The sequence below is a fragment of the Mesoplodon mirus genome (genome assembly GCF_964341445.2).
Source record: "Mesoplodon mirus genome assembly, chromosome: 2".
In the NCBI taxonomy this organism is placed as follows: Eukaryota; Metazoa; Chordata; class Mammalia; order Artiodactyla; family Ziphiidae; genus Mesoplodon; species Mesoplodon mirus.
In genome coordinates, this window is record NC_138977.1 from 60,789,250 (window position 1) to 60,810,755 (window position 21,506).

At 36.3% G+C, this 21,506-nt stretch overlaps 1 protein-coding gene and 1 pseudogene across 4 annotated transcripts in view; both read right to left on the minus strand.

The window, feature by feature from the left end:
- Nucleotides 1–5,265: 5,265 nt before the first annotated feature.
- Nucleotides 5,266–21,506, minus strand: part of P4HA1 (prolyl 4-hydroxylase subunit alpha 1) — an 84,250-nt gene continuing 68,009 nt past the window's right edge. For all 3 annotated transcript variants that reach the window (XM_082634495.1, XM_082634494.1, XM_082634496.1), the window contains exons 11-15: nt 15,869–15,918; nt 10,767–10,832; nt 8,416–8,484; nt 7,829–7,925; nt 5,266–6,370 (exon numbers count right to left, since the gene is read on the minus strand). In XM_082634495.1, coding sequence (XP_082490621.1) covers nt 6,300–6,370; nt 7,829–7,925; nt 8,416–8,484; nt 10,767–10,832; nt 15,869–15,918 — 353 coding nt within the window. In that variant the 3' untranslated portion in view covers nt 5,266–6,299. The remainder of the gene's footprint in view (nt 6,371–7,828; nt 7,926–8,415; nt 8,485–10,766; nt 10,833–15,868; nt 15,919–21,506) is intronic.
- On the minus strand, nt 10,856–15,857 carry LOC309811646 (vesicle-associated membrane protein 7-like; annotated as a pseudogene). Its single transcript has one exon. The product of its transcript is annotated as a vesicle-associated membrane protein 7-like (transcript).

Consider the following 21,506-nt stretch of genomic DNA (forward strand, 5'->3'; position numbering starts at 1 on the left):
GACCCACTCCCCTTTATGTTAATGAAGTCACAAATTCAGCTTTATATATTGTACTCATTAACATATTTATAATTTTTTATGCATTTGTCTTCTAAATCCTCTAGGAAAAAAGAGTGGAGTTGTAACCAAAAATCACAATGTTGATTTTTCTGTTGTTCCATATATTTACCTTTATTATAGATATTTATATTTTCATATGATTTCCAGTCAATGTCCAGAGTCCTTTTAACTTGAAGCATTTCTTGTAGGGCAGGTCAAGTGGTAATGAACTCCCTCAGCTTTTATTTATCTGGAAATGTCTTAATTTCTCTCTCATTTTTGTAGAATAGATTTACTATGTACTATGATTATAATATGTCTCAGGGTTTTCTCTGAGTTTATCCTACTTGGAATTCTTTAAGCCTCTGGAATTTGTCAATCCATGACTACAAATGTGGGAAATAATTGACCATTATTTTTTCAAATGATCTCTCAGAAATTTTCTTTCTTCCTCAGGGATTCACATAATGTATATACTGGGCTGTTTGATGGTGTCATGTAAGTCCCTTTGGCTCTGTTCACTTTTCTTCATTCTTTCTGCTCCTTGGACTTGACTTGATAATTTGAAATGACCTGTCCCCAAGTTTGCTGATTTATTCCTCTGCCTATCTGAACCTGCTGTTGAATCCTTCTAGTGAATTTTTCGATTCACTTATTTTTCAGCTCTAGAATTATTGTTGGTTCTTTTAAACTAATTTCGTATTTTTTATCCTTTTGTTGATATTCTTATTTTGTTCATATATCATTTTCTGCCTTCTTTTAGCTCTTTGTCTATGTTCTCCTTCAGCTCTTTGAGCATATTTAAAACAGGTGTTTTAAACTCTTAGTTTAGTACATCCAGTGTCTGTGTTTCCTCAGGGATGGTTTCTTCCAATTAATTTTCTCCTTCTGAATGGGAGAAATGTTTTCCTGTTTCTATGTATGCTTTGTGATTTGTGTATGTGTGTGGGGGGTGCTGAGAATTAGGTACTTGAAAGAGTAGCCTCTCCCAGTCTTTGCAGAAGAGCATATTTTAATCCTTGGGATCAGCATGGGGTTCAAGGTCTTTCCTTGGCATGCATCTTGCCTGGACCTTTGTTGATGCTTTTCTCCATCTCCCCATATACATGCCTGCTTTTTAAAGTCTTGTTTTCCCTAGAAGTCTCATCTCAGCCACTTTTCAGGGCCTTCTATTGTATTCCACCACCTGTAATCTCTTGCATCAGGCTACTCCAGGTCTGTAGTTCCTCTGCAGCTTTAACAAGCAGTGTCTGATGCTTCCCAGGGCTTTTCCCAGCTATACCCTTTTCCTTCTGAGCTCTGAATTAAGTGAAAAAGACCAGTCCATGCAGCTTCCAAACAGATTAAAAGGTTACAAACAAGATCTGCTCTGCTCCTTTTGGTTAAAGATAAGAACTGGGAATGGGGCAGCTACTTCCTCCCACCTGTGCTGTACCAGGTTTGGCGTGAGGCAAGTTTAAGTAAAAACATTGTGAAATGTCCTACCACTTTGAACATGGCTTTTTCTTAACTTGGCTTTCATTTGGTTAATTTAAACCTTTGGCTGTTTTCCAGACCTCTATAAAGTTATTTCATCCAGGCTCTAGTTGCTGGTTTCACGTTTCCATGGGGGAACAAAGGTATGGAGCTTCCTAGTCCACTAGCTTCCTCTAGAACCAATATTCTTAAATATGTCTTATACCAACAAGAATAAGTCCCATTAAGTTTAAGAACTAGAGGAAATGTTGATCCAAATCTATCACTGTAAGGATAGTATGTTGATTCCTTGATACATTATATGCTAAGCTAATTAATTATTCTGAATTGTTTTCCCCATTATGCCATGACATAAAAAGTCTGCTCCCACTACCCCACCAAGATCCAAACCACAGATATGAAACTCTTTAGTGCTGTTAAAAATGTAGAATCAAACAAAATTTGTACTGTTCTAGAGCAATGCTATTTAAAGCCGGTTCTCACTGAGATATAAGGAGCTTGTACCACAATGTAAATAACACATTGCTTTCTTCATCTTGAAAATCTTGCTATGAAAAAAGTCAACTGAACAAAACCATGTAGTTATTGATGTACTGTATTTACATTTTCATGTAATCTCCTTATCTCATTGTGGAACAGTAACAAACCCCATGGCAACTCTTTTGCAAGCCACACTCTAAGTAGGACTGTTTCAGAGCACTTTTAATTATTGCCTTACTTCAACTTTTCCATAGACTATTTTCCTATAGTTGCAGAAGTAAAAAGGGAATGTGGGAAAGATAACACTGATTATTATTATTTTTTTTTGCGGTATGTGGGCCTCTCACTGTTGTGGCCTCTCCCGTTGCGGAGCACAGGCTCCGGACGCGCAGGCTCAGCGGCCATGGCTCACGGGCCCAGCCGCTCCGCGGCATGTGGGATCTTCCCGGACCGGGGCACGAACCCGTGTCCCCTGCATCGGCAGGCGGACTCTCAACCACTGCGCCACCAGGGAAGCCCAACACTGATTATTTTTAATAAGAACTTTTTTCCATCTCATGATAAAAAATCTGAAAGGTGTTTCATGTTACAGAGCAGAGCCTTAACTTTTGTGCCTTTTAAACGTAAAGTAAAAATAGAACATAACTTACTTTATAGGTGAATTTAATTATTTCACCTTCTAAGAGTAAACAACTGTAAGGTTATTTACATAATATGATTTAACCCATGATATTTCCAAACCCATGTAAAACCTACATTGCAATGGAGCTTAATTATGTTTATGACTTTAAGGTAGATATTAAAATAATAATTTTCGCTCTTTGTAGACTTAAATAAGTGAATGCCTTTTCTAGAAGAAATTGACTAAAGATAAAATTCATCTCCCTAAAAAGCCATGAAACGTCAAAGTGTACATCACTCTACATATTCTCTTTAAAATGTTCTATTCTGAATCTTTTAAAGTGTTTAGCCTAAAACAGATTTGTATTATAAACAAGCCTGTTAGGAATTGGAACAACCAAATGACAAAATTTAAGGATTTTCTTTTTTCAGATGTTAGAGCTCATTTTATCTGTGATTATCTTGTTTTGTACAACTGACTTCAATACAACAGTGCTGCAATGGGAATTCAACAAGGCCTCAAAAAGCAGGATATAGAGACTAGCACTCCTTTTCAGTGGTTCCTTTTATTTAAACTTTTATATTTGATAAGACTGCCTATTTTTTTTTTTTTTTTACAAATTAGTCTTCCTGCATCAAAATGTATATTTAATTGAAGGCTACATTCACACAAAAAGTAAACTTCAAAGTCCTCAAATAAAAGTCAATAAAGCAGGCAGCCAAGAAATTTACTGTTCTACTACAGTTACTTTTGCAAAACTCATTAGTGTGGTAGAATAATATCCAAGGACATTAGGAAATTGGAATATGAAATCTATTTAATTCTGATAAATCTGATAATTTAATAAACAGTACTCTCTAGTGCTGACAATCATTCTTATTTCTCTAAGTTACCCAATACTGCTCCTGCTAAATAACAAACTTTTACCCCAGTGAAGTGCTGCCAAGAGAAGGGATTGGTTCTTGTGCTGCTGGGCATCCAGACTAAGATGTCATTTTTCTTTCTGCTTTCTCCTAGCAATCTCCATTTCATAATCCTGTTTAATCCTTCTCAACTGATTATTTAATCATGATTGGGTATTTGCTGTTGTTGTTATTTTGGTATTACACTGTAAGTTTCGTAATGGCAGCCATCTAGTCATTCAATTGTTTAGCTCATTAGGCCCTACATATGGGTTGTTCATTTTTCAGCTATATGGACTTAAGTGGAAATCTGGCATGGAATTTACATATAACCAGCAACACATGACTCTGTAAGGATATTTAGATTCTTCTCAGCAGCAATAATATATATCTTATATACACACACACATATAAGGTATTATATTTTTATATCACACATATATAAGGTTTTATATGTGTGTGTGTTTACTGCTTACAACAACTCTTCTCAATCCTTTTATATTGTAGTAACCATTTTATTATAAATTCACCAAAGTACATGGTTGGTTGTGTCTTTCATTACTGCATTTACCATCTAGCTTTCTGAAGAATCTTAAAGTCACTTCGTTATTTTTTTAAATAATCCTACTAGGTTATTACATAGTTATGGCATTTACTTACCCTGCTGATTGAGTATTCTGGTGGATACTTCAGTTAACTTGGTGATACTGGTGATAACTCATGGTTAAAGTTAATGAATGATGAAACTTCCAACCTTAAAGGATGGACACTTAGGGTTGGTGAGGAAACCACAGTTTCCACATTTTCCATGATAGCTCTAGCCCTCATTTATTTTAAAGTTCAGCATTAAAAAAAAGGATTGCAAAGTTTTATACTGGATTTTTTTTCTCCTTTTCATTTGGAAAGAAAAATAGTTGGTAATTATGAAACTTGGGAGGGTTCTGTAAGACCTAACACTGACAAGAGTTTACCAATCCCTGTGTGGGGTTTGGGGTTGAATATAATGAAATTTGTAGGATTATGGAATATGTTGTTTCCTTGTGAAATAGATATTTTTTATTCTACTTTCTAAAACACGTGGCAATTAAGGATTAGTATCCTTTCTTTGAACACCCATTTTATTTCTTCAATTTTGAATTTACATTGCTTCCATCTAAAAAAGATTTTTTAAAAATCTGTGGTCACAAAATCTGATTAGATTAATGAACTTAATTCTCAATATTTCTTACTAAAATACTTGTAGTGGAACAAAGGATAGTTCGGAGAAATAAAGTTCACAGTTCACTTTTTTTAAAAAATGGTAAAGTAATACCCTCTTTCCCAGAGAATTAACCAAATTCTTCCTTATTTAAATACTGCATAAAGGATAAAGAGCCCTTATGTGAACTATGATTCACCATAAGAAATATAAAGGTTAACGGGTCAATTAACATACTTCATTAGGTTCAGAGCTTTCTACTACCATACCATGTATTTGAACAACAGAAAATCTTAAGTAGCATTACTGTAAAAACTCCATAACCATAGTAATAAAGTTGTAAAGCTCCCTTTGAAGGTAACATATTTTGATTGATTAAATATCTGAAAGTTCAAAGAGCCTTAATTTTCTACCATAACAATGTGACTTTAGAGTGAATGAAAATCAGGAGGATAAACCTAAGTCCTAATTCTAAAGAAATAACCTGTTATTGCTATAGCACACATTCACATTTAAATATGAAAAATACCACACAGAAAACGGAAACATTTAAAAAAAAAAGATTTAAGATCATAAATAGGTCACTGTTGTCACAACACATTTCAGAATTGAAAAAACAAACATTTTGGCTTTTTAGGAAAAACTCCTTTTTTATCAATTCCCTCATCATTGAAAGGACTTGTACATTTTTAAATTTCCAGTCTCCTAAGGCACGATATTTTTTTAATCCGAATGCCAACATCATCATCCCCTGCTGTAGCTGAAATAAGAGGCAAGGAATTAGCACTAAGAAAAACAGCAAAATTTTTTGGACAAAATCATCAGTCATTTAAGAAAAACAAGAAACAGACTAAGTCATGATCATTTTAGTTAAGAAGGCCCAGTCTTTAATGTAGGACCTTCTGTTAAAAATTTTTTTTTAATCAAAGTATTGTAACTCAAATTTAATTCACCACAGAGGAGCTATGAAAGAAGGGGATTGGTAAAATAAAGCATACTTTAAAAATGACTTGGGAGAAAAAAAATCAAATTAGAATAGCATATGGAGGGGCAAACATTGTATGGAACCCACTTTACAGGGCTAATTTATTCCTAGTCTTCAGGCAGATCCAGAAGGGAGTTGTTGAGACTAGGTAAACATAATACCTAGGTCCATACTATACGGCATCTGTTCTTTAATCACAGGGACCATTCTAGCCTACCACCCACCAACTGAGATGTACTGAAATACTATAATCAGATGCCTAAATTGTATTTTTTATCCAACCAAAAAAAGTTCTTTAAAATATACCATAAATGTAAAAATTCCTCATTTTTTACCCTGCCTTGCTTTGTCCTCTGTGATACCAACTGAACTTTAAGGTTTCATATGTAAAATGTGGTGTTTTAAGTGTTACCTTTAAAAGAAAAAAACCCCCCACAAAGTTAGCGATTGTCCACAGATGAAACATAGGATGAGGTTCATGACTGAATCAATCATGGAGTGTTAGTCAATTGTAAACTCTTCAAAGTTAAGACTGGGAAATGTGTGTATCAGACACATTAGAGTACAACAGGAGAGAAAGGGAAGTCTGTTTGTTTGTCATTCCAATTCCGACAAGGTGCACGGTCTTCGAAATTCCTGTCCACGTTCATGGAGCCATTTATTGGATACTGTGAAAGAAAATAATAGATTAATGTCCCCCACTATCTAACTAGTATTTAATTATTAACTCCTAGGAGCCAGGACTATAATGAAGTTTCTACATAGGCTAAAAAAGTTCAAGACCAAAACCAGACAAAGACAGATGCTACTTAGGCTGTTTTTTTTAAGAACTTCAGTAAATGCTGGAAATAAAAAAGATTTTATATATATGTATGTACATTTGAGAATCTGTGCATGTGTATTTCCTAAAGTTTCTAATGTTCAATGTAAGACTTGAGATGTAGGTACAGACAGAACAAAACACTGTTTTACCTGTTTGCAAAATACCACTTCTCACACAAAGACATTTTAAAAATGAACACAACTCTATGATTAATCTCTCGTATTATGTACTCAAGACTCCTTTGTTCCAAGATACTGTTTTTTAATATACCCCCAAAGGAATTAATTTCTGTCTCCTTCTCCTATATCATAGAACCCAATCAATGGCATCAACATGTATAAGATATTTAAAGTAGCACTCATTAATTCTTAACTACCTTGTTACCTGTCTTAACCCGTGTATCCAATCTTTTATTCATCAAACCCTGTTGATTTTACTTCTATGATCTCTTCAATCTATTCTTTGCTCTCCAAACCTTTTGTTGCTGCCTTAGTCCAGGCTTTTATCATCACCCATTTAGACAACAGAAAACAGCCTTCTAAACTCATCTCTCCTCCACTAGCCTCCCTTCATTCTAGTCCAGTGGTTCTCAAACATTAGTAATCATCAGGGGAGTTCTTTTAAATCCTGATGATCAGGTATCACTCCTTAATCTTGCTATGTCCAATACGGTAGCCTCTAGACACATGTAGCTACTAAGCACTTCAAGTGTGGAATGTGGCCAAGTGACACATATGGAAATAGATATATGGGGTTAAATAAATCTATATAAAAATAAGTTCACCCATTTCTATTTCTTTTTCTTTTTTTTTTTTTTTAAATGTGGCCAGTCCTATACTTGCATGAACCTGAGAGTACCTCTCTAGCCTCATATGATTCCTGGCCCTGGTCCCTAACATGCCTGGAAAACTACTGCTCTATCTTCAAGACTAAATATAAAAATTAAACTTCAAAGAAGCCTCCCTAAATGTAAGTAGTTACTGTCTTCTGTTTATATCTTTGTATTAGTATCTACTACAAGAGACAACTGTGAACCCCATGAGAGGAAGATTCAAGTTTGAATCAATTAACGTTTCTTAAATAATAAGTGGAAATGGTGTTAAAAATGTCAAAAAATCTGATCTGTTAAAAGCAAATTTATATTAAGAAACTTGCTTGGTTGAATCCCTTTCAGTGTTAAAGTCATGTTAGGCAAATCTGTCAGGAGTTTTTTTTCACTTTCTTTTAAGATGTAAATTATAATAATTTTTAAATAAGAGACAAAAATCACAAATTCTGTTTAGAGAATATAGGAAATATTTACCCCATTTGTTTCCAACCAGCACTGGACAGGCTGCATGCCGTGTACTATAATCTCCTTCTCCACTGGCAAACAGATTATACCAGAAAACAGCAGTTCCCTGTGGAAAACAATACAAAATTATCCCCAAATAAAGTATCAGGTTATTGCTTTTTATAGTAACTAAATTTTCCTCTGTTCTATGGAAATAATTCTCTATGGCAGCATTATATCTTCCTCTAATATAGTTCTGAAAGTATCATATAATGTACAAAATTTTGGTGATCACATGAAAGCATTAATATCTGCGTTACTTAACAAAAAAGTGTATTTGCCAAAGCTAACACATCTTACAATAGCAAGTATCATACGGAACCCATTTTAGAAATGAAAACTTCTAAACACTAATCCCTCGTTGTTCATACCTCTAGGTACTCACGGTAAATTGTACAATATCTAAAATTTTCCCTAGACATAATGTAGTCCTTAAGTGTACTACCTTTAAAAATGTTATTTACTACTTAGACTATGAAATATAGGTGCATATATTCCTCAGGGAAAAAATACAGAGGACCCGCCGCCACCAAATTAAAATAACAAGCTAAGCTTACCTTTTTGGGCCAAACACTAGCTCCTACTTCAGGAAAAACAGTGGCTCCTCCTGCTGACACATCACTCATCTAATAAGAGATGAGAGTATTATCAAAAGTGCTAGAATAAAGTTAAACATGCCACTGTGAGGTAGATTTGATACTAAATACTAGAATGAGAATATCTGGACTTCTACTTACATAACTGGGTTTGTGCATGCTAGTCAGTTTTTAAAAGACACGATGCTATTTAGGTTTACATAGATATATAAAAGCAGAGGAAAGATGAAGTCAGCAAGGGAGATTGGGATATAATTTGGGATAGCTATTTCTTTTATAGCCAGAGGTAAAAAGAGATGATTTAAAACTGACAAATCAAGTAACATGGGGTATAAATATGTATTCTATAGCACTAGAATATTATCTCCATGGGGGCAGGAATTTTCATCTGTTTTGTTTATTGCTGAGAATAGCCTCAAAACAGTAGGTATTCAATAAATATTTAAATAAGTGAATTCAAACAAAATAGGACTGAACACCAAGAGAAAAGTAATAAACTAAAACCAGTTTTGTCATTTCTCATGGTAGGGTATCAACACATATTAACTAAAAATTAGAAGATTAAAAGATTTATAAAGTTATATTCTTAATGGTGAATTAGAATAAAAACACAAACCTTCCAAATTAACTGAAGAAGCACATGCATAAAATGAGGCAAAGGAAACACAGATCATATAGTGAAGATTTTTTTCAAAAACAACGTAAGTAGAATGTAGAGTCAGACTAATGTATCACAAAGCAAAATCCAACTATATGCTATATTCAAGAGTCACATCTAAAACAAGTGATTTATAGGCAAATGCTGTACCAAAGAAGAGTTTGATTTTAGTATCAAGCACAGTTTAATGCTAAAGGCATTCAGTGATATAAAGAAGTGTATTTTACCATGATAAATATATAATCGATATCAAAGAGCGAATAGCTCTTAAGCAATGAAAAAACTAACTTCAGAGGAATTTAAAAGTTGTGCCATGTGGCCCATCTGAGAAAAGCATTCAAATAATGAAAAAAATGAATACAAATCTAATAAAAATGCTATGTATAACTAAAAGGGGATATAATTATCTAATATATAGTCTGATAGTCACAAACAATCTAACATTTACGGATATTGGACCAAATAATATAGCATCAATTTTCTTGTATTTCTTTGCTTTTTAAAAAAAAATTTATTTACTTTATGTATTTATTTTTGGCTGCAATCGGTCTTCGTTGCTGCGTGTGGGCCTTCCCTAGTTGCAGCGACCTGTGTGCCACAACTACTGAGCCTGAGCTCTAGAGCCCGTGCTCCACAACAAGCGAAGCCACCGCAATGAGAAGCCTGCACACTGCAATGAAGAGTAGCTCCCGCTCGCTGCAACTAGAGAAAGCCCGCGTGCAGCAACGAAGACCCAACGCAGCCAAAAGAAAAAAAAAGCTATGTACTGCCTTTTGGGGGATACTTGCTCTTAGAATCCAGCCTCATGCTATGAGGAAGCCCAGTCCACATGCTGGTATTCTGGCCAACAACCAGCCTCAACTTCAGCCTTTAAGGTGACCCCAGTGCCAGCCATCATCTGATTGCAAATGCACGAGAGATCCAGAGCAAGAACCATAAATGAAGCCCAATCAACCTCACAACCATGAAAGATAAGAATCAAACTGTTACTTTAAACCATTCAGTTTTGGGGTGATTTGTTATGCAGCAATAGATAACTGGGGCAAATATTATGATCAAAGCTTAATTTTTTCTACATGTATGAATATATAAACAATTTAAAAAATGAAGATCATACTGTTTTGAAACTAATGAACAATGGGAGAATTGTTACCCTTGAGGAAAGGGCTTCTAGCGTGCTCTAATGTACTATTTCTTGATCTGGGTGCTGACTATGCTAGTGTTCACTCTGTGAAAATTTATCGTTATATACTTATATACTTAACACTTTTCTGATATGATATTTATCAATAAATTCAAAATAAAAGTTTATTAAGATAATGTGGATATATACACATAAATTCCTACAAATACACAGAGTTGCTTATATACACATTATAGATGACTATAGATGACAGTCCATACTCCAAAATATCACATTGCCTTCAAATACTGGGACTAGGTGTAATTTTAACTTTCTTCTTCAGGTTGTAATAAGTACAATCTGAAAAACTTATAAATGCAAAGAAAAAATTCTTAACTCCCTTTACTCAGTTGTAAAAAAATGTTAAACTAGGATGTTAATCAAGAGCTAAACAGAACAAACATCTGCACACATCAAAATAAATGAGTCATGTGATCAAATCCCAACTTAAAAATTTTAGCTATAACTTACATAAAACAGCCATGTAGCAATTCTATTTCCTGTCCCCAGCTCTTTGAAAGCATCTGGCTCATCTTTCTGTGAATAAAACACAACTCAGTGGTATAAAATTCAGTAATGCAAATTCTCCAATGGCAACTAACATCATTAATATGCTGAACAGTATGCTAAAAACAGCCCCAAAAGGTTCCTTTATAATGTCCAGTGCACTATATACAACAGGCACTCAGATATTTGTTGGTTGTTGATTCAACTAGTACACTGAATACTTTTGATAAGACCATTTGGGGGGAAAATACAGATTTGTTAGCCTATATAGTGAGAACCAATATCTACTACCCACAGATTATTTTAAAAATTGACACCTATAGTTTTAGCTTCCAAAAAAGCAAGACATGAGAGTCTCTCAGCTACATTCATTAAGTCAATTCTCTGTGGGTAAAAAAAAATTTACCTTGAGATTTACTTTGAACTCATGATCCATTCAAATGTCACTGCTACTATTCTTGACTGTCTTTTGGGCTGTCAGCACTTTAATCTGGCTGAAGAATTCACGTCTGGCTATTTAAAGCTAAATTAAAATACAGTATAGTCTCTTGGCATTTTCCCAGAAAAATGAAAATCATGTATTTTTCACACAGAAATTTATACACATCGATTTGTCATATCCTCAAATTGTCCATTAATGTCCTTCAAAGGATGAATGACTAAAATTGTCATATACCTATACCACAGAATACTATGCAGCAAACAAAAAGGAACACCCTGTTGATATGTTCTGCAAAAACATGGATGAACCTCAAGGGAATTATGCTGAGTGAAAAGAGACAATCTTAAAAGGATACATGCCGTATGTACCATTTACGTAACATCTGCGAAATAATTTTAGTGAAGAACAGATTAGTGGTTACCAGCGGGAGGCAGAAGGGTATATGTAGCTACAGACCAGTACCGCAAGGGAGTCTTACAGTGATGGTGCAGTTATGTATCTTTATTGTGGTGGTAGTTACATAAAGCTACACATGTAATAAAACTGTATAGACAGACAGACAGACAGACATGAATGCGAGCATAACTGGTGAAATATGAATAAGCTCTGTTGCTTGTGCCAACACCAATTTCCTGGTTTTTATAGTGTACTACAGTTATGCAAGATGTTAACACTGAAGGTGGCTGAGTGAAGGGTACATGGGATCTCCCTGTATCTTGGGGGGAAACTTCCTAGGAATCTATAATTATTTCAAAATAAAAAGCTAAGAAAAAAAATTTAGTTACATTAATGTGAGGACTTAAACTGTAGTCTTTCACATCATCCAAGATCCTCAGACATTTTTCAATAATTGAAAACAGATGGAAAAGAGACTAAAAATATATCCTTTGCTAGCCTGCCCAGAAAAAGAGTCTAGGATTCTGGGATTAAACCAGTCAAGGAATTTAATACAATACAGACTGTTTTCTTTCCAAAGAATATACTCTTATTAAAAAATGGTAATAGATCAAGACGTTTATTAGAATACTTGGCACATTCCTTAGAATTCATGTAATTATGATAAAGCTTAAATTAAGATTTGGTGATGACAATTTATAGCTTGATATATTAAAATTACTTTTTTATTTAAAAGGTTAAATATTTATTGATCTTAAGCAAGAGTACTTGGGCAAGAACAACTTTTTAACAAACTGCTTTAATATTATTTATTCTCCAGCCTCTGCATCTATTTTATGTTTTTTATCTTCCTGTCTTTCAAAATGTAATCCTGTAATTTCTTCAGATTTATTGCCCAATTCACTAATTCACTGCAGCTGTCTCTGTTTAACTTATACACTAAATTTTAAATTTCAACAATTTTTTCGACCTAAAGCTTCTATTTTTCAAATATGTTAAATCATTTTGAGAATTCATTAATTTTTATCCTCTTTTATTTTTAAAGTATTAGTTATTTTTTTCTATTACTCTTAAATTTTATTAATGCCTTCAGTTTGTACATCATTTAAAACAAGGTATGTGCTTTAAAAAGCATTCTTATACATAAACAGATCAAGATATGGTTAAGTAATTTATCCCTAAAACATGCATATCATTTTTATTCACATGTGTGTAAGAAAGGGAAATAAGCTTTAAGTCTTTTTCTTGGGACTAAAGACATTTGGAAATTATTATTAAGGAATGCCAAATGTTTTCATGGAACAAATGTGTTTTCCAACAGGAAATGCTGATGTAATTAAAAGGCATTAGTGTTGATAAAGAGGACTGAAAAAACATTTGCACTATACATGATCACCAGGAAAAGAGTTCCAGGGGGTTGAAAATATATGTCAAATAAATGAATCAGCATGAATTGAATGGTACAGATGGAAGAACAGGTTGCAGGTGCCAGATTACGTGACACATAAATATTCAAGGCACATGACTAGGCTAAACAGGTGACTAGGTTTTACAGACCAATTTGTTCTTTCATTGGGAAAATAGTCAAATGTAATATAATGTCCATTTACTGGCATTTATTGATAAATAAGTGCAGTTAGATCTAGGGCACCAAATGTTGTCCTTTCAGATACACACTAAAAGTACACACTAGCTAACAGATGCCAGAGTAGCCAAAGCAGTATGATTACACTCCAGTTTTTTCACGCTGCAGCTACATGGATGTTAGCTAAAATGTCTTGTATTCTTTCATGTATCATACTGTCTACTCTCAAGTTTCACAAAAGAATTCTTCAAAACTAGGCAGATTAAAGAACTTACTAAACCGCAAAGGATGCTCAAACTATTATTCAACACCAGTCAAACCCAAATCCTGGAGCTGATTGCTGACTATATTCAGTTTGGGCTTTTCCACTGTGGTTCTCTTCTTTTTCTTTGGTGAGCCAGAGGAATGTGCCTCCCCACTCCATCCACTACCCATTCTATTATCTATACAATTGCCCTAAATATCCACCAAAGAAAAAGGAATATGTAAAAAACCACAACCTTCAACAATATTTAAACCACTGTCTTCTCAAATCAACTGCAATGGGGAAACAGAGGATATCAAGCTCGGCGAGGTTTGTGAATGATCAAAACTTTCTGCCTAAAGTTAATAATAAGCAGACAAGGATAATTCTGTTTGCTTCTAAGAGGCTAGCAAAACGTTCCCCATCTCACTGAGATAAAATGTTTAATACTTTACCTGCGTGGGCTCCTAGAAACACCAACAATTAACTACAATTCCCAAAATAACAACAATTCTCCATGTATATTGTTTCCAAGCACTTAAAACCCTTCAAAATCAAAGGATATTAAGATGAGATGTTAGCAATACTATCTGTCTCTTGAACTTTTGTGTGCACAAAGGTCATCCATAATTTCAGTAGACAGCTCATAAGACAGGTGGTTTCTACCTTGGTGATAGCTTTGTGCAATTATAAACAAAAATGTATCTATAAGTAGATGACACTAGTTAACAAACCAAAGAAACAAAATGCCTTTTTAAGGCTACTGCTGCAATAAATGGTTCGGTCTGAAGTGCACTGGAATAAACTGGTTGATAGGACAAAGATAAATCTGGAGGCATAGAACAATATTAAAACAAAAGAGAGAAAGAAGAGGGTTGAAGAGACTGGCAGACACCATCGGTCAGTATTAAAAGGCTTGAATCAAACGGATTGCTTTTAACTCCCTGTTCTCTCGTATCCTAGGTTAATGATAAGTTTTTTAGTTCTTCACACAGCTTGGCCGTGTAAATCCACCACAGAGAGGTGACACAATAATATAGATGAATATGACTGATATGATGATGATGATGATGATGGTGAGTTGAGATTCTTCATACACGTGGCTCGGGCAAGATTTCTGTTGGTTGTTTCGAAGGTGACAGACGAATCCACGAGATTTTCTGTTTTATCTATCGATAATTCCAATCTTTCGCCTTGCTGAGCCACCAGGTCTATGTTTCTGACCATGATTCCTTTAAGTTCATCCACTGGGGCTTGAGTCTCCATCACTTTTTCTATGCCCTTATTCTCAGAGTGATGCTTCAGCTGTGCAGCCAGGACACTTGGGAACTCACTATTCATGGCATATGGGAGCACTGTTTGTGCTCTTGAACTGTACGTAGCCTGGAAACTCTTTCTTATCTCATTCAGAAAATTAAAGGCTCGGGAACACTCAAAATCATCATCAGTGATAAAGAGATAGACAATCCTGTCTTGGCAGATGTAATGAAACAAAGAATTGCCATGTGAGTACATTAGCTTGTTATTTTCAGAAGGTATCTTAGCCAGAATCTGCTGTGTCACCTCCAGGAAGCTGCCTCCATACCAAGCATGTTTGGCAAGGATAGTGGCTCCCCTGGCAACAACAGCAAAAAGAATGGCCATGGCTTCGATCTGATCTGTCTGGGCACCATGTGAGAACTCAGGGATCGGGACAGAGTTGCACAGGTTAGCGTGGGCTCGCCAACTGCCCACTCCCAGAGGAGGCTAGACTGGACCTATATAGTTATTTTATATTCTGTATCTGATAACTGAAGTATTTAACATCCTGGGGGCATCTGTATCTGCTGGCAGGCCTCTGCTTTCAAACTGCCAGAAAAAGCTCCCCATAACACATCATACTCCAGCTAGGATTCGAGAGGAAACTCTTTTGAAGGGTCTTAACTCAAAGCAGATGATTTTCTAGGCCATTCTTTCTTTCTCTGAAGGTGTAATCCTTTTGGAGATTTAGGTTTTATGCAGGGATCTCAGTTCAGTAGCCTACACTATAGCAGGTCCTCTCACAGAGCTGTTAATCCCCAAAGCTCTAGATTCCTGGAGGTACATGCCTCCAGCTACAGCTTTTTTGCTCCCTTTAAACACTCTAATTTTAGTCTCTAGGTTTTCTCTGTTCAGTTTGCCTTTGAGAATTTTCCTTTACTTTCTTCAAAGCTCAGCAATGCATTTAAAAGTATCCTAAGTTCTTTTACCGTGTCTCTAGGTATTTTTTACTGCTTTAAAAGGCTTTACAGAATATCTATTCCACCATGCTTTCACAAATTCCAAATAAGCTATGAATTTTTAATACCAAAAGAACAGAATTAACATGTCATGCCTAAGCTTCAGTGGAACTCCTTCATTTGCCATTTTTTTTTACTTACCCGTGCAAAATCAAAATGGGGTTCATACTGTCCTCCAACTCCATAATTAGCTACCTGAAGGAGAGAAACAAAACATGAATGAAAGAACTATCAAGATTACTATTCAAAAAAATCTATGAGTCCCATTTTGTCCTCTTATATATCATGGTTAGGTACTTCTAAATAAATGAGAAGCAAAGCATTTTTTAAATCAATAAAGAGTTCCTAAAAAAACAAGGATGAAAAACTAAGGATAGCTACTATATGCTATTTTAGAACCTTAGTTAATATGCTTTTCTTTAGCAAATGTTTGGGGGGACATGGTTTTCCTTAATACATAAGAAACTAAAATCTGAATTAGAATTTTAGAATTAAAAATTTCTAGAATTAGAATTTCAATATTTTTATTATTAATTTTTACTAAACACTTTCCTTGGGAATTTAAATCAAGACTCATGTTTTCCAAAGCCCAAAATGCTGGCAAACTCCCCATCTACTTTAATGAAATCCAGTTTCCTACATATTTTTTTTTTCTCTACTTAGGTAAAAAAGGGAAGAAGTTAACAACAATTTAATTATTCCTGTTGGAAGGCCATGACAACTTCATTTGGATGTGACAATGCCCCAGCATGAAGCAGCAAAAGAAAGTAAGAGAAATATTTGGTCTGAGCTCAAGTTCCAGATTTCTTAGTTACAATACAGTATATGTAACTTTGGATACAACCTCAGTTTTCTTATTTGTAAAATAAGGATAATGATACCTTCCCTAACTCCCTCCCTTCCATCCCAATATGACAAAATGCTGAGAAATGAAAGGAGAATGTAATTTAAAGAGCATTATTGATGAAATGAAATGAGTACATAATTAAAAGTGTTGCCCACAGCAAAGTCCAAGTCCTATATAAATTATTATTACTGTGGATATTTTACTTCATATGTTGTAGATGCCTTCGTTGGGTTGGATCAGACTATTAAGTTAGAAATATATCAAGTAGCCTGAAAGAGCCTGTGAAGTTTAGGCAGGTGAGAATAAATACAAATTAGGAAAGAAAAAGACACATCATAGTTTCTTTAATAATCAAATGAGTACCAAGGAAGTTGTAGATGACCATGGAGTAAATAACTTAATATAAGCAAATTTAAATTCGGGAAGTCCTATTTTGCACAGTTCCAAAATGCACAAATCTCAGATACCATGGTTTAGCTAACCCTTGACACCAGACCCCCAACAACACAGTGGACATTTCAATTACCATGTTACATTAACTGGGAGTAACTGCATAAAGTGCAAATATTGCTACTAGCTCTTCAGTCCACAAATTACTATACAAATAACAGCTACATATCATGATCAATGACCAGTCATGTCACTTCTTTCAAAGTCTATCAGTGATTGGTCACTGCATATCTGTTATTCAGTTCATGCACAGACAGCAAAGCATGTAGTTATGCTGCCTCCTTATTTCCCAGTAAAAACCTATGTGATATTTTACAAAAACAGACAATTAAAAGAAGAAATTAGCCAACAAAGATACAGTACAGCAGAGAAATGGAAAGCAATAATGCTGTAAGTGAAATTCAAATCAAATTTAAATGGGCTTGGTTCCAGGACAAGATGGGGGAGTAGAAGGACCTGAACTCACCTTTCCTCTTGTGAAGACACCAAAATCACAACTAATGGCTGAACAACCATCAACAAAAAAGACTGGAACCTACCAAAAAAAGATATTCTACTTCCAAAGAAGAAGTCACAACAAGACAGTAGGAGGGATGCATTCGTGATACAAACAAATCCCATAAGTGTTGGGTGGGTGACCCACAAACTGGAAAATATTTATATCACAGAGGGTCTCCCACAGGAGTGAAAGTTCTGAGCCCCACGTCAGGCTCCCCAGTCTGGGGGTCTGGCATCGGGAGGAGGAGCCCCCAGAGCATTTGGCTTTGAAGGCCAGTGGGCCTTGATCACAGGAACTCCCCAGTACTGGGGGAAACAGAAACTCCACTCTTGGAGGGCACACACAAGGTCTTGTGTGTACAGGGACCCAGGGGAAAAAGCAGTGACTTCATATGAGCCAGGGTCAGACCTACCTGCTGGACTTGGAGGATCTACTTGGGAGGTGGGGGTGGCTGTGGCTCACTATGGGGACAAGGACACCGGTGGCGGAGACACTGGGGAGTACTCACTGGCGTGAGTTGCCCTAAACGCTGCCACTTTGACGCCAAGACCTGGCTCCACCCAACAGCCCTTAGGCTCCAGTGCTGGGATGCCTCAGGCCAAAAAACCAACAGGGCAGGAACACAGGCAGACAGGCTGCTTAAGTCTTCCTGAGCCCACAGCCGCCTCTAAACACATCCCTTGACACGGCCCTGCCCACCAGAGGGACAAGACCCAGCTCCACCCACCAGTGGGCAGGCACCAGTCCTCCTCACCAAGAAGCCTGCACAAGCCTCTTAGACCAGTCTCATCCACTAGGGGGCAGACACCAGAAGCAAGAGGAACTACAATCCTGCAGCCTGTGGGACCTCAAACACAGAAAGTTAGACAACATGAGATGGCAGAGGACAATGTTCCAGATGAAGGAACAAGATGAAACCCCAGAAGAACTAAGTGAAGTGGAGACAGGCAATCTACCTGAAAAAGAATTCAGAGTAATAGTAAAGATGATCCGAGATCTCAGAAAAAGAATGGAGGGACAGACCAAGAAGATACAAGAGCTAGAAGATATAAAGAACAAACAAACAGAGATGAACAATACAATAAGTGAAATGAAAACTACACTAGAAGGAATCAATAGCCGAATAAATGAGGCAGAAGAATGGATAAGTGAGCTGGAAGACAGAATGGTGGAAATCACTGCTGTGGAAAGGAATAAAGAATGAAAAGAAATGAAGACAGTAAAGAAGACCTCTGGGACAACATTAAATGCACCAACATTCACATTATAGGGGTCCCAGAAGGAGAAGAGAGAGAGAGAAAGGACCTTAGGAAATATTTGAGGAGATAGTAGGGGAAGACTTCCCTAATATGGGAAAGGAAACAGTCAACCAAGTCCAGGAAGCAGAGGGTCCCATACAGGATAAACCCAAGGAGGGACATGCTGAGACACATATTAATCATACCGACAAATATTATAGAGAAAATATTAAAAGCAACAAGGGGAAAGCAACAAGTAACATACAAAGGAATCCCCATAAGGTTATCAGCTGATTTTTCAGCAGAAACTCTTCAGGCCAGAAGGGAGTGGCACAATATATCTAAAGTGATGAAAAGGAAAGAACTACAGTCAAAAACACTCTATCCAGCAAGGCTCTTGTTCAGATTCAGTGGAGAAATCACAAGATTTACAGATAAGCAAAAGCTAAAAAGAATTCAGCACCACCAAAACAGCTTTACAACAAATGCTAAAGGAACTTCTCTAGGAAGAAAACAAAGGGCCACAACTAGAAACAAGAAAATTACTAAGGTATCACCTCACACTGGTCAGAATGGCCATCATCAAAAAGTCTACAAACAATAAATGCTAAAGAGGGTGTGCAGAAAAGGGAACCCTCCTATGCTGTTGGTGGGAATGTAAATTGGTGGTGCCACTATGGAAAACAGTATGGAGGTTCCTTAAAAAACTAAAAATAGAGCTACCGTATGATCCAGCAATCCCACTCCTGGGCATTTAGGAAGCAACCTAAATGTCCATCAACAGAGGAATAGATAAAGAAGATGTGGTACATGTATCAGTGGAATTTTACTCAGCCATAAAAAAAAGCATGAAATAATGCCACTTGCAGCAACATGGATGGACCTAGAGACTGTCATACTAAATGAAGTCAGATAGAGAAAGACAAACATCATATGATCACTGTACATGGAATCTAAAAATGACACAAATGAACTTATTTACAAAACAGAAACAGACTGGCAGACTTCAGAAACAAACTTATGGTTACCAAAGGGGAAAGGTGTGGGGGGGGATAAATTAGGAACTTGGGATTAACATATACACACTACTATATATAAAATAGATAACTAATAAGGACATACTGTATAGCACAGGGAAATCTACTTGGTACTCTGTGATAACCTATATGGCAAAAGAATCTGAAAAAGAATAGATATACATATATGTATAACTAAATAACTTTGCTGTACACCTGAAACTAACACAACATTGTAAATCAACTATACTCCAATACTAAAAAAAACCCCTTATGCTGAGCCCCCCCGCCAAAAAAGAAATCAGACTTAAATGCAGACACAGAAGAAAAGGCTGACAAGGAAAATGTTTCTAACTTTTGCAGTTTGAGAAACTCTAGATATGCAGTCAGAGGAATGTGGTGAAGGAACTTACTAACATAAGGAAAGTGATCGTGATGAAAAGGATGAAGAAGATGTCTTAGAGGAAGTGACTGGAAAAAAATCAACAATAAAAGATCCCTCAGAGATATTTAACAACATTGAAAGCACAAAGGATAAAATGTTGAAAGCTGATCCAAACTTAGAAGTATGACAATTTGCAAAGAAAGAGAAAAGATGCTCACTCTGTATCATAAGTTTCACAAATGAGATGAAGGAACATAAACTATTCTTGGTAAGTGTTTACAAAGAAATAAAACACTGTAATCCTCAATATTTCTAATATTTTATAATACTGAGACAATTCAATAGAGAAGACTAGTTTTCAACAAATGATGCTGGGACGATTGGCTAACCACATGAAAAGAATGAAGTTCTTTCCATATACAAAAATTGACTCAAAATGGATCAAAGACCTGAATGTAAGAAATAAAACCATAAAAATTGTAGGAAAACCCACAGGTGTAAATCTTTTTTTTTTTTTTTTTTTTTTTTTTTTTTTTTTTTGCGGTATGCGGGCCTCTCACTGCTGTGGCCTCTCCCGTTGCGGAGCACAGGCTCCGGATGCGCAGGCCCAGCGGCCATGGCTCACGGGCCCAGCCGCTCCGCGGCATATGGGATCCTCCCAGACCGGGGCACGAACCCGTATCCCCTGCATCGGCAGGCGGACTCTCAACCACTGCGCCACCAGGGAGGCCCACCACAGGTGTAAATCTTTATGTCCTTGGATTAGGCAATGGTTTCTTAGACACCTTAAGCAAAAGCAACCAAAAAAAAAGACCTATCAGACTTCACAGAAATTAAAAAATTTTTGCCAAAGGACACCATCAAGAAAGTGAAAGACACGCCCCAGAACGGGAGAAAATATTTGCAACCCATACATCTAATATGGGTCAAGTATTCACAACACATAAATAACACAACTCAACAATAAAAACAACCCAATAAAAAATAGGCAAAGGATTTGAATAGAAATTTTTTCCAAGATATAAAAATGGCTGGGGCTGCCCTGGTGGCACTGTGGTTGAGAGTCTGCCCGCCAATGCAAGGGACATGGGTTCAATCCCTGGTCCAGGAGGATCCCACATGCCGTGTGGCAACTAAGCCCATGTGCCACAACTACTAAGCCTGGCTCTAGAGCCCGCGAGCCACAACTACTGAGCATGCGTGCTGCAACTACTAAAGCCCACACGCCTAGAGCCCATGCTCCGCAACAAGAGAAGCCACCGCAATGAGAAGCCCATGCACCACAATGAAGAGTAGACCCTGCTCGCTGCAACTAGAGAAAGCCTACACACAGCAACGAAGACT